The sequence below is a fragment of the Lonchura striata genome, chromosome 18, assembly GCF_046129695.1.
Source record: "Lonchura striata isolate bLonStr1 chromosome 18, bLonStr1.mat, whole genome shotgun sequence".
Taxonomy (NCBI): domain Eukaryota; kingdom Metazoa; phylum Chordata; class Aves; order Passeriformes; family Estrildidae; genus Lonchura; species Lonchura striata.
The window spans coordinates 1,597,930-1,610,847 of NC_134620.1; the positions used below are offsets into that span (position 1 = coordinate 1,597,930).

Below are 12,918 nucleotides of genomic sequence, written 5' to 3' on the forward strand. Positions count from 1 at the left end.
CTAAACCCTCCTTGAGTTTCCCAGAGAGCTTCTGAGAATCCAGGTGGTTCACACAAAGCCATCCCAGCTGGAAGCATGCAGGGTGCCACGAGGTGCAAGAGCAGCACTCCACAACCTTATAGTTCCTCCATGGCTAGAGACAGAGCAAAACCTCCTCCCACTTCCAGAACAGCTTTATTCCATTGCATCCCTGTTTTTCAAGGGAAATCAAAGCCCGTGATTACTGGAACATGGAGAAATGCAAAATGCTTTAAGCCTCTTGTGCCAAGCAGTACCACTGCTCCCCAGCACACTCTGGGGCAGCTCTGCTCCAACACAGGCTGTCAGTGCTGGGAGCTGCCCCTAGGATGGCATTGTGCTCCAGGAGCCAAGAACTGCTGCTGCTGCCAGTGCTTCTCCAGGAAAGGCAGAGCCTAACCCCAGCAGTGCCCATCTGGGCCAGGACTGGCCCACCTCCACCAGGGCTCCAGTTGTGTCCCCATCATATCTACCTGCAGGTAGCTCTGGAGGGAAGGGTGTTTGTGGTGGAGCATTCCCAATGTCCCTAAGCTGTGGCCTCAGGCTTACCTTTAGGGGGTTTTGCCTGCAAAATGAACGGGCATAAGTATACAACAGGCATGGAGGCAGCTCAGATGGCCCTCAGCTACTCTGCTTGGTTCCATGTAACCAGATTCACTGTCCAGGACCCCCACCCCACTCTGGATTCAAGATCAGGCATTAGAAAAGTTTCCCCCCACCATAGGATGGTGCAGCTCTGGGACAGTTCACCAGGAGATGGGGGATCTCAGTCCTCAGACTTGGCCAGACAAAGCTGGAAATGACCTGAGGTAGGGCTGCCAGATCTCATGGTCTGTAGGGGCCTCCCTGTGACTCCCTGATTTACCAGGGCAGTGAATTCCCACAATGGAATCATGCTTGGTAATCTGTCAATGAACCACAGAACTAGATGTGCCCTGAAGAGCTGGTCCCTTTCTGCATGGAGTCCCAGCAGATGCTATGCTTCCCTTTGGAAGAAGGTGAAAAGCATAGAGCTGGGTCAGTTTTCCAGGTAAGGTCTCCATGGCAGCCCACTGATGGATGTTTTGACAGTAGCTGAGGTCATGGTGCAACTTTCCCTGACTCCCAGCACCAGCTGAATCCCTCTCCCAGTTCAGACTGGCAACCAAGCCCACAAGTTGAAAACTTAAAGAGCTGTTCCACCAGATTTTTTCTCTGATCTTGGGAACTGAGTTTTAACCAAAGGATAGAAAATCATTAAATCCAAAATTATTTCATTTCAAAACCTCCTCTCTCCCATGTGGCCCTATCCTTACCTCCTCAAACTTCTCCTTCCAGTAAAGGTCAGCCTTTGCATCCAGGTAGAGCAGAACCAAGTCGCAGACCACTGTAGCCTGGAGACAGACAAACACTGAAGATGGAAACTTCCCACAGGAATGCCTGGCCTTCCATCCTGGCTCGCACTGAGCCCTGCAGCCAGCTGTGAGCATTTACTGGGGCAGCGAGCCAGTCCTGCCTCCAGCCAGCTCCACTGGCTCCTCTTGACCCAACCCGGTCCCAGGAGCTGCACAGGAGGTCAGACAGGATCCTCAGGCTGCAATGGATGGACAGGGAGGGCTGTTCCAGCACCTTCACAGTGACGTATGGACTGGGATGAGCATGGCAGGGAGGAAAGGGGGCAGGTGGGGCACCTCCCTGTTACTCTGCTGGAAGGGAAGGGCTGAAAGGGCTCTACAAGGGGCTGCCCCACCACAGTGACAGGACACTGCATCCCTTCAGAATCAGAGGAGAAGCGGAGAGGAGCTGCTCTCTCCTGCCAGCAGCATCCCAGTGATGCTCTGTACCAGGATCCACACAAAAACCTGACCTCCATGAGATGTGACCCAGACAGCACTCAGGATCCCAACCCAGTGGTGCCATTACTAATGGTCAGAGGGAGACCTCAGCTGACACAGTGCCAGACCATCTCCCCTCTGTGCTGGCTGCCACTAAAAAAGCCTTGTGCCCAGGCAGGCAGGGAAACAAATAAGAAGTGGCAAATCCCAAGCCACGGATTGAAGGAGGAGAACATATCTGGAGTACTCACGGCACCAAAGAAGGCGATGCTGGTGCCAAAGCTCACGGCAGTAGGAACAATGCTGAACTTCCCAGCCTGGTGAGAAACAATGGAGGGGTAAGAGAGAGGGTGAAGAGCAGTCAGAGGGGTGAGAAGGCCATGGGCTGAGCCTTGCAGGGCAGCATGCTCAAAGTCAGGAGGTGCTGGAAGGACCCAGACATATATTTTCCCAGGCTGATTTGTAGGAACTACTGTTGTGTTGACTCCAACCCCCTCTGGTTGTCAAAGAAGGGACTGAGGTGCCTGATGACCTGGAAGCAGCAGAGGTTACTGTGACCCACCTGCTCCTGCAGGCACAGCAGGAACCTCCCTCTTGCTGCAGCTGGAACCCATGGAACCACATCCCAGCAAATACAACCCTGACATGATGTGTCCATCCCTTCACAAATGAGTCTGGTAGTTTTGTTTCTGGCTGTTCTCTCCACAGCTCCTGGACCTGCTCTCTCAGCCTAGAGCAGGTTGTTTCCCTGTCCTGCACTGTGTGCTTCACTTTCTTCAGGTACAAAAGGCACTGCTAAGCATGAAAGACCAGCTGTGGACATCTCTTAGTGTGGGAAGTGCTCTCAGCACAGGCTCCCTCTTTGGAAAGCTAAGCACTGAATTTGTGAGTGATGCTGCACAGAGTAGCACCAACATGGAATAGTTTGGGTTGGAAGAGACCTGAAAGCTTATCTCATTCCACCCTCTACCATGGGCAGGGACACCTCCCACTATCCCAGGCTGCTCCAAGCCCCATCCTACCTGGCCTTGGGCACTGCCAGGGATGGAGCAGTCAAAGCTTCTGTGGGCAACATGTGCCTGGGCATCACCACCCTCACAGGGAAGGATTTCTTCCTAATATCCCATCTCTGAGAAGCCATTCCCCTGTGTCCTGTCCCTCCATCCCTTGTCTCCAGTCCCTCTCCAGCTCTCCTGGAGCCCCTTTAGGCCCTACAAGGGGCTCTGAGCTCTCCCTGGAGCCTTCTGTTCTCCAGGTGAGGACCCCCAGCTCTCCCAGTCTGGATCCAGAGCAGAGGGGCTCCAGTCCTTGGAGCATCTCCATGGCCTCCTCTGGGCTCAGTCCAGCAGCTCCAAATCCTTCTGTTGTTGGGGACATGAGAGCAGGTGCAGCACTGCACCTGAGCAGGGCAGAGAAGCAGAATCTCACCTTACCTCCTGCCCACAGTGCTGAGGATGAATACAAGACACAGGGTGTTTCTGGGCTCTCAATGCACATGGCTGGGGCATGTCCAGCCTTAATCACACCACACCTTTCCCCCCTGAGGGTACTTGTAATCAAGAACGGATTAATTGTCCAGGTCAAGTAGAGTTCAGGTTGATCTTTGTCCGGGTGCTCCCACCATAACACCCTCAGAGAGAGACATCTACAAGCCCAGACCAGCTCATTTTGCCTAGTGAACACTTCATGGCCCCCATGTCAGACTCTTAGAGAGGGAAATCTCCCTCCTCAGGGCAATACCAAAAGGTTTTTCTTCAGATGGGAGAGATTGTTTTTTCCTGCTCTGCTTAGTCTGGAAAGAGGTGAAGAACTCACCCAGGTGGGGAGAAATGATGGTAGCAGAAACCACGGGGTTAGAGTGGGAGCAGTGGTGTGAGGAGTCAGCCCTGGGGCTGAGGAGCTCACAGTACCTGGCCGTGCACAGAGAGGTCGAAGCGGATCCCATAGAGCTTCAGCAGGTTCCGGTAGAGCTGCTGCTGCGAGCCCCAGTAGTAGGAGGCAGTTCTGTGGGAGACATTGGGCATGGCTCAGAAAGGCAGCTCCATGCTGGCAGGGAGGGAAGGGGGTGCCAGTGCCAAAGGATTGCTGGGCCTGTGGGTTCCTGCGTGTCCTCCAGGCTGGGAACTGGGCATACACGTGCAGCCATGACTCACTGGCACCAACAGTGGGGCAACAGCACCCCCTCAGCACCCAGTCTGGGTCACTGGTAGCACAAAGCTCTCAGTGTGCCCAGCTCAGGTGGGGACAGTCACAGGTCCCTGCCCTCAGGCAGGTAATGCCCTGCTCAGCTCCAAATACAAAAGAGCTACAAAGTGTGGGAATTGCCACAGCATCCCCGTACTGACAGGCCCTGCCCTGAGTTACCATTTCCCAATGGCTTAAAGGTCTCTAAGATCTTTCAGTCTGAACAATTAATCCAGCACTATCCCATGTCCCCAGGTGCCACATCTACATAGCTTTTAAATCTCCCCAGAGATGGGGACTCCACCACTTCCCTGGGCAGCTGCATCAGGGCTGGACAAACCTTTCAATGAAAAGATTTTTTCTAACAGCAGCTCTCTGTGTGTGGCAGCAGCTCTCTGGCCACAGAGAGCAGGCACAGACTTTCCCAGGGAAGGCTGTGAGAAGATCAGAGAAAGGAATTGGAAACAATTCTTATCTCCACTTGTTGCACCTGCTGTTGTGTGCATGTGGAATGTTTCAAGGAGATTTGTTTACCAAAGGGCGATTTGTTAATTGGACAGTGGATGGTGTTTGGATGGATTGACCAATTAGGTAAAAGCTGTATCGGACTGGCTGTGAGGGTTTACTGAGTTTCTTGATGAGTATCATATAGTATAAGATGATATAAAAAAGCAATTGATCAGCCTTCTGCAATCATAGAGTTGATGCTAATTATTACCCATCTGGGGGCCTGCAGTGACAAACATGCAATCTAAACACTCCCTTAGTGTCACTTCAGGCTGTTCCCTCCAATAAGGCTCCTTGTTCCCTGGGAGCAGAGCCCGACCCCCCTGGCTGTCCCCTCCTGTCAGGAGCTGTGCAGAGCCACAAGGTCCCCCCTGAGCCTCCTTTTCTCCAGGCTGAGCCCCTTCCCAGCTCCCTCAGCCTCTCCTGGGGCTCCAGCCCCTTCCCAGCTCCGTTCCCTTCCCTGGATATGCCCCAGCCCCTCCAGGTCTCTCTTATCAGGAGAGCTGCCAGGACTGGAGGTATCCCAGCAGTGCCAGCACAGATCCGGTGCCCTTGGCCTTCCTGCCCACCTGGGTTCATGTTCACCTTCAGGTCCTTTTCTGCCTGCATCTTTCCAGCCTGGAACATTCCATGGCATTGTTCCCAAGACAGAACCTGGCACTTGACCTTGTTGAATCTCACACCACTGGCTTCAGCCCATGGATCCAGCCAGTCCAGCTCCCTCTGCAGGGCTTCCTTCCTCCAGCTGATCCATACTCCCACACAGCTCAGTGTCATTTGTGACCTGACTGAGGCACACTTCCTGTCCCCTGCTGCTTCTTTCAGAGCATCCATCAGAACTGAAATCTCAAACAACTGCCATGTGCTGATCCCATAGGCCTGTGTGGCCACTGTCCCAGCATCCTCACCTGAAATTGTACCTCATGTCCTGTAGGCTGAAGGAGTACTGTGGCTGGCACTGGGTAGCGGGGTGGTCCAGGTCACAGTTCCACTCGATAAGAACTCTGATGCTTCCTCCCTGCAAAACACATTTTATTCAAGGAGAAGCATGGAATCAGATTAGCCAAATCATTAACTGTTCTGACATTCCCAGATCACATATTCCCTTAGCATTTCAGGTCGCTCCTCTGCTTCTTGCGCGCATCCTTGGGGAATTTTGAATTGCATTATATAAAAAACAAGTACCAGCAGTGCGAGGTCTACAAAGTTCTCTCCAGCTGCCTCCACCATGTCACGGACATGGAACACAGGGCAGGAGGGGTTGAAGACTGGATCATATCTGCAGCTCTTGAAATAGCTGGGGTCAGTGGTTTGTAAAGTGTTGCACCTGAGACAGGAGAGAAGGAGGTCAGGGGTGTGGGAGGTCATGGAGCCCAGCTGTGGGACTGCAAAGGGGACCCTCTCATTGGACTGGGCCCACCAATGCTCCTGCATCAGTGGGGGGGACAGTCAATGCCTTGCCTAAAGCCTCAGATGGAAGAGGATGGAGAAAAACCAGCCCAGAGGAATCTCACATGGAGTTATCCTCTATAGCATGTGCCATGGCTTTCCCTTCCACGTCTTGTGCTCCTTTGTTTCTTCCCAGCACCCAGCTCTGGTCACTGCTAGGGGTAGCAGCAGGGACAGTTCATACCATGTCTCCTGCCCTGGTAAGGCAGCACAGTCAGCGTGCCTGGGACTGTGGGGCCAGTGCAGCCCTTTACTTGCCTTCTGTGAAACCACTTTGCGAGGACTAGAAGACAAAAATATTAGTTTCACTTCCAAATGAGAACTTGGGAATGGCTGGCCTTGCCTGGCTCTCTGCAGTGCTCTACGAGGGCAGATGGACACCAGTCCCCCTCTCTGAGGTGTCCCCACCCCACCACTCTTAGAGCTGCACACCCAGCACAGCTGAAGTGACCTGTATTTACCTCAACACCTGCCCTGCCCTAACTGCCCCAGCACGACCTGCCCTGGATACCACTGGTTCCATGAGTGCTTCAGCTCCTCAGCCCCATAACAGGCTCAGTGCCAAGGCTGGACCAGGCTACATGCTCAGCCCAGCTGGAAGTACTGTACTTACTTGGAGAAGTTAAATTTGGTGAAGTGGACAGTATTTTTTATAAAAAGAGTGAAATTCTCTGCCTCAGCCAGAAGAGGTTTCCTAGAAAACAACCACCAACAAAGTCAAGTCTTACACAGTGGCCAAGGCCCCATTTCCCAAGCTCTGCAGTCTCTCCTGCAACCCCAAGATTTTGGCTACAATGGACAGGTGCAAGAAATGCTCTTGGGTGATGCCCTCTGAGTTTAACTGACCAGAAAGTCAATGCCAGTGGTCTCCCTGAGCCTGGCTGCCCCTTGGGCACGTGTGGTCAGACTCCTGGTAACACAGATGGAGGGAGCCAAAGCCCCCAATATCTGCTGTCTCCTAATGTGTGATTACCTGGGCAGGGTGCTATTCTCCACAGGACACCAGCCATAGATCTCACAGGTGGAATGGGTGGCATTAATCATCAAACATTTCCCAGTTTTTATCCCTAGAAACAAGACAATATAAGACAGGCTGAGAAAGTTGGAGTTGATCACCTGGAGAAGACTTTGGAGAGACATTAGAGCCCTTTCCAGTGCCTAAACAGGCTCCAAGAGAGCTGGAGAGGGACTTGGGACAAGGGCCTGGAGGGACAGGACAAGGGGGAATGGCTTCCCAGTGGCAAAGGTGAGTTTAGATGGGATATTGGGCAGGAATTGTTCTCTGGGAGGGTGGGCAGGCCCTGGCACAGGGTGCCCAGACCAGCTGTGCCTGCCCCTGGATCCCTGGCAGTGTCCCAGGCCAGGCTGGACATCGGGGCTTGGAGCAGCCTGGGACAGTGGAAGATGTCCCTGCCCGTAGCAGAGGGTGGAACAAGATGACCTCTAAGTTCCTTTTGAACCCAAACCATTCTAGTATTTTGTTTCTTTAGCAAAACAACCAGTACCATTGCCATGAACCACAGGGTTTCCCACGGGACAATCTGCATCTTCTGTGCACATTCCGTCGAGGACAGAGGGGCTCTGGGAGGGACAGAGAGAAACGCTGTCACTGCACTGTGCAGCTACCTGAGGCCATGCTGTCACTCCCCCGCCTTGTTGCACTGATGCTCCTGCTTCTCCAAGTGCTTCCCAAACTGTTAGAGATGAACATCCATCAGCCTCTAGCCAGTCAGAAGAGAGGCATGTCCAAAGGGCAATCCTTCCTTTCCAGAGGACTTGTGGCCTGCTGCTCAGTGGCAGAGGAAACCTCAGGAGCTACCTCAGACCTTTCAGATGGAACTGGGAACCAGCACAGAGGGATTCAGGAGGGCCCTAATGACTGAGCCCGTTAAGCACCTTGTAAAGTACCATGACATATTCCCTGGGGGTGAGCTTAGTAGACTCTAAATCCTGCTTAACACAAGTTTTACAAGAGACAGGGAAAGCTTCACCCTTACTCTGGACCTACCTGATTGTCAGGAGCAGTAAAAACCTCTTATTCAAACACAGAGAGATGATCATAGTTGGGGAAATACCACTAATACCTCCCCCAGCTATCCCAGGCCATGACAGGAGTCACCCATCAGAAACCCACTTCCCAAGCTTTGAGAGGCACAGAGCCCCAAATGCAGGAGGAATCATCAGTTATGGAGTCAGAAGTTCAGGCCTTTCCTGGGCTGCCCCAGGACAGCCTCAGCCATTCATTCAGATATAAAACCCACCAACATGATCTGGGAGGAGCAGCATCTTGGGGCTGGGTAGGGTCTCCCTAGGGTTCTAGAGTCATTATGGGATGCAGGAGAACATCTGGGTGCTGCATCAGGTGTTTAGGGAATGGATTATTTAGGGGTGGAGGACAAGGCATGGGAAGGATGGAACTTGGTAGACGAAAAGGAACATAAAGGGATAAAAGGATATAAAGACTTAAGTGCATGCACAGCTGCTGAAACAGCTCGGCTCGTGTTTGATGCTGCCTCTGGCCACAGACAAACTCATCTGCCAGCACCAAGTACTCTGGTCATCAAGAATATTAAGACAGCTCAAACTCCCTGCAAAGCCAAAAACTGCTACTGCTAAGTATTCATAGCTTTCCAAATATGAATGTCATCTACACCCCCAATGCCAGGAATTGAGGAATTCTTGGAGACCAGCATGGAGTGTAGGTGGGACAAGCATCCACACACACCCCAGCTCTGGAATGGAATGAAATCCTCAGCTGTGTGTCCTTGGCTTGCACACTGCAAACCCAGCCTGTGACTGCCTGTGAGAACGCCAAAATGCCCTACAGCACTTGTCTTCCTCCCTGTTGGGACTTTAGGAGTTCTCAGCATTTTAAAGATGGATCATTGGTGCCATTTTTCCCAGCCCAAACCCAGTGTTTCTGCTCCTCTGCAGCACTTGGCCACAGCAGGAGCTGAAGGGACCATTAGAACAAGTGGTGCTTGGCTTAGGTACAAGGTGCCAGTAGTTGTTCAGCTTAAAGGACATCTGCTGAGCTGGGTGCAGCCTGGGAGCTCAGCAGAGGAGCTGGCCTGACTCCAGCCTTAAATGGAAGAGTTCTCCCAGAGAACATATACCATTAAGTGTTGGATGGTTGAAAAACCATTTAGACCTTGTGCTACGTTCCTCCTAAAAATAGGACACTAAGATGGACACTAGTCCTGCAGCAGGGAGTTATCAAGGAAACATGACAAAGGTATCCATGGAATATGTGTCAAGGCATCCCCTTGTTCAAGGGCAGCAGAAAGCCTGGAACGGTCACACAGTGCTACCACACAAAGAGTTCAGGGCTGGAGAGGCCCCATGTCCCCTGTCCTGGCCACCACAAACAGTTCTGGTAGAGCATATGCATACACATCTTGGCTAATGAAGGTATGACAGAGCAAGTGCAGATGTGCTGGGATGCACTATGATCCAGTGAGTGTGAGGGGAACTGTGTTTTCTTGGGAATATAAATCCATTTTTCCCTTTCATCTGGTCTTCCACTGGGTTCAACTGAGTAGCAGAACCACTGGCTCTATCCCACCCCTGTGAGGCCGGGCTGGGGCAGGTCCATTCACTCACCTCGGGGCAGGTACCTTGGGCTTGCTGGATTGTGGCGATGAAATGGGTCACCAGGAAAAGCACATTTTCTCCCTGGGAAGAAAGAAGGCACTGTCAAAGGGAGGTTGACACCAGGGTGGGTCCAAGGGGATGCCGTGTGACACCATGGGCGGAAGAGGCACGAATGGGCTTGCCAGGGTTTTAGGAGGCCGGCGACACCCGCGGCATCCCCTCGCCACGATGACAAACCGTATGTGTGACCTCCCCGTCCCTGCCCGGGGCCCGGCCGTACCTGCGGGGGCCAGGTGAGGTCCGCAGCGTCCCAGAGCCGCCGGCCCGCGGCCTCGGCGACCGCCGCCCCCTTCACCTTCGTGACCAGGGCGACGCGCGGGGCGGTGTCGCGCTCCTGGTACCCCTTCCGCAGCAGCAGCACCCACCTGCGGAGGTGCGGGGGGCTCTGAGGGACCCCCGGCCGGGCCCGGCAGCGGCGGGCATGCCCCCACCCCAGCGGGGCCCGGCCAGCCCGAGGGCAGGCTCCCTACCCCAGCAGGTAGCCGAGCGCGCCCAGCTGCAGCAGCCGGTGCAGCAGCCCCACCCGCCGGTTCCGCGTCAGCGAGAACTTGGCAGTCTTGTAGTCGAGCAGGGACCCGCAGGGCGGGCCCGGCATGGCGGCACCGGGGGAGAGGCGGGCACGGGCGGGGGCTAGCGGCACGAAGGACAAAGGGGAGCACGGCGAGGACTGCGGCAGCCGCAGGGAAAGGCGGCCGGGGAAGGAAAGGGCGGCTCCGGCCGGCCGAGGGCTCCCGCTGCCCCGCCCGCGCTCCGGCCCCGCCCCGCCGCCACGGCGGCGCGGGCCGGCCGGGGCCACCTCTCCCACAGCGAGAATCCCGGCACGGGTTGGGTTGGAAGAGACCTCAAAGCCCTTCCACTCCACCCCTGCCATGGCAGGGACACCTCCCACTGTCCCAGGCTGCTCCCAGCCCCAGTGTCCAGCCTGGCCTTGGGCACTGCCAGGGATCCAGGGGCAGCCACAGCTGCTCTGGGCACCTGTGCCAGGGCCTGCCCACCCTCCCAGGGAACAATTCCCAATTCCCAATATCCCATCCATCCCTGCCTCTGGCAGTGGGAGCCATTCCCTGTGTCCTGTCCCTCCATCCCTTGTCCCCAGTCCCTCTCCAGTTCTCCTGGAGCCCCTTCAGGCCCTGCAAGGGGCTCTGAGCTTTCTCTGGAGCCTTCTGTTCTTCCAGCCTGTGCTAAACCAGTACAGACCAGTTCCCAACCAAGGAAAATTCTGTCATTCCTCTGGATGTTGAAACAAACCAAGTTTTTCATCAAGGATACATCAAGGATGCATTGCAGCCTGCCCTGATGGAGGTTCTGGGACCTACCAGAGCCCAAGGTTCACCACACGAGATGTGATGTTGGTCAGCAGAGGGGATTTGCCAGCAGACTGCTTTGAAGTGCTCAGGAACCAGAATCATCTCCTTCCCTGGATGCAGGTGGGAGGATGGGATGTGTAAATGGGTCAAGAATTTTTCTTTATGTCATCTCCTCACATTTCTAATTAATATTTTTAGGAAAAAAATTATAAACCTTCTGTTTTAAATTAATGTTTTAAAATTAGTATTTTCAGGAAGAAATTATAAACCTTCTGTACATTCATGTCAGGTAGTCCCACCTGAAGCTGCTTTCAGCAGGCACAGCATCTTAGAAATGTGTAGTTTGGACCATAAAAGAATACAGTCTTTCCTATTCATTTTTGATGATAAACCTTTTTGTTAAGTTTATTTTGTCTGGAATAGTTCTCTGAGGTCCCTTCCAGTTAATTTTCTTGTCTCTAATATCCGTGGATGGAGAAAATAATTTGATTTTGTAGTATTTTTGTATAATCACAAGGTCATGGCCATGTTTCTGTTTAACTGTAAATATTTCTGAAATGCTGTGTGCCAGATCCATGTTCTCCCTGGGTGGTGTCTTTCATGCAAAATTCAATGTCCACTCCATCCACTGCTTTACAATCTTCAGCCCTCACACATCTCGCTCACTATAGCCTCCTTCTTGAACATCCTTCATGTCTTCAGTGACCTTCTTTGGTGCACAGGAGAGAAAACAACCTTAATCCTCGCCACTTCTGGCCACCAGGAACACCCCAGCCATCCACCTTGTTTGTTCCAAGTTCTGTGCTGCTTTCTTTCCTTGTTTACCTTTGAAGGCTGCAGTGACTGCTTGTCACCACCCCTGTCCTCCTCATCTCCTGTTCCCTTTACCGTCCAGCAGTTCTCAGCTGTCGCGGCTTCAGGCATGGACATGTTTTCCCTTTCATTTGTCCTAGTTGACACCCTCATTTTTTGTCTGCCCCATTGGAAACTCACAGAACACTTGCTGAGCAAAGCTATTCGGATTTTCTGGGAGGGCTCCAGGACCCTGAGGGTGTGGGAGCTCCCTGGCTGCTCAGTATCAGCTTTCGGGCTCCACCAGCTGGAGAACGAGCAGGGCACTCACAGTTGTACTGTGAGAACCGGCCCCTGGCTCTGGCACGGTGATTAGACTTTCAGTCCCTCTTTGCTGTCCTGGCAACATGAGGTCAAAGAACATAGATGCTTCACTGTCTGGCAGCTTCTGCTTTGGGCTTGTGGTAAATGAGCTAGAAAAAGATGTAGTTTTAATCATATAGAGGTAATACAGACAGTTGCAGAGAAGTACATGAACCAACCCAAGCTTCCTTTTAACTCTTAAACTGTTTGGTTTTATGATTTTTTTTCTTAGGGGAGATTTTTGGAATGGCTACAGCAGAAAACATTGGATTAAACTTAGAATCAGCTGGAACCATTTCCATAGCCAAGGGCAGCTGCCTTGGCCAAAGGCTTGGAGCAGGGAATTGTTTTCTCTCCTGTTCTTAAACTGTGAAAGCTCATCTATGGCCTGGGATCGAATCTTGGAATTCAGAGCAAAAAATCATCCAGTATCTATGGACATATAACAGATGTTCTAATTTCTCTGTTTCTAGTTTTTTTCCTTTTTTAGAGTAAAAATTTCTGTAATGAATGTTTTGAATTGTTTAATTGCTGACTCATAAATTAATACAGATACTGTTTTATAGTGTATATATATTTTTTTTTATTCTACTAAAATTTTACTTACCAAAACAAAAACTAGTTCTTCCAACCTCTGAGGCTGAAACAGACTACATATTGGTGGTTAGTGGTGAGTTGACAGTGCTGGGTTAATGGTCTTAGAGGTTTTGCCCAACTTAAATGATTCTGTGATTCTATAAAGTTTATCTTATTTATTTTAAAGTAATTATATTATTTACCTAGTGGGGTCTGTCCTATAAATGTGCAAATCATTTTATAGTTATGAGTCT

The 12,918-nt window shown here is 52.2% G+C and overlaps 2 protein-coding genes across 7 annotated transcripts in view; one reads left to right on the forward strand and one right to left on the reverse strand.

Moving 5' to 3' along the window:
- Positions 1-12,646, forward strand: part of AIFM3 (AIF family member 3) — a 102,510-nt gene extending 89,864 nt beyond the window's left edge. For all 4 annotated transcript variants that reach the window (XM_077787100.1, XM_077787101.1, XM_077787099.1 and 1 more), the window contains one exon: positions 12,321-12,646. In XM_077787100.1, coding sequence (XP_077643226.1) covers positions 12,321-12,534 — 214 coding nt within the window. In that variant the 3' untranslated portion in view covers positions 12,535-12,646. The remainder of the gene's footprint in view (positions 1-12,320) is intronic.
- On the reverse strand, positions 156-10,365 carry P2RX6 (purinergic receptor P2X 6). Of its 3 annotated transcripts, XM_021536766.2 has the most exons (12): positions 10,097-10,365; positions 9,847-9,991; positions 9,576-9,647; positions 7,478-7,553; positions 6,946-7,039; positions 6,586-6,666; positions 5,709-5,850; positions 5,432-5,541; positions 3,743-3,836; positions 2,084-2,149; positions 1,314-1,391; positions 156-583 (listed from the first exon to the last, which is right to left on the reverse strand). In XM_021536766.2, exons 1-12 carry the CDS (start codon positions 10,219-10,221, stop codon positions 545-547), a joined length of 1,122 nt encoding a protein of 373 aa, XP_021392441.1. In that variant the 5' UTR covers positions 10,222-10,365; the 3' UTR covers positions 156-544. The 3 variants fall into 3 exon arrangements, with proteins under 3 accessions (XP_021392441.1, XP_031362109.2, XP_077643228.1); XM_031506249.2 differs by lacking the exon at positions 156-583 and having other exon boundaries at positions 1,025-1,391; XM_077787102.1 differs by lacking the exons at positions 156-583; positions 1,314-1,391 and having other exon boundaries at positions 1,544-2,149.
- Positions 12,647-12,918: the final 272 nt, after the last annotated feature.

Excerpts from the sequence above, each read along its gene's own strand:
- P2RX6 (XM_077787102.1), bottom strand. The coding sequence starts at position 10,221 with ATGCCGGGCCCGCCCTGCGGGTCCCTGCTCGACTACAAGACTGCCAAG. Across the intron at positions 7,040-7,477 it reads CCCTGTGGTTCATGGCAATG|GGATAAAAACTGGGAAATGT; the intron begins GTACTGGTTGTT and ends TCTTGTTTCTAG. Across the intron at positions 3,837-5,431 it reads GACATGAGGTACAATTTCAG|AACTGCCTCCTACTACTGGG; the intron begins GTGAGGATGCTG and ends TGTCTCCCACAG.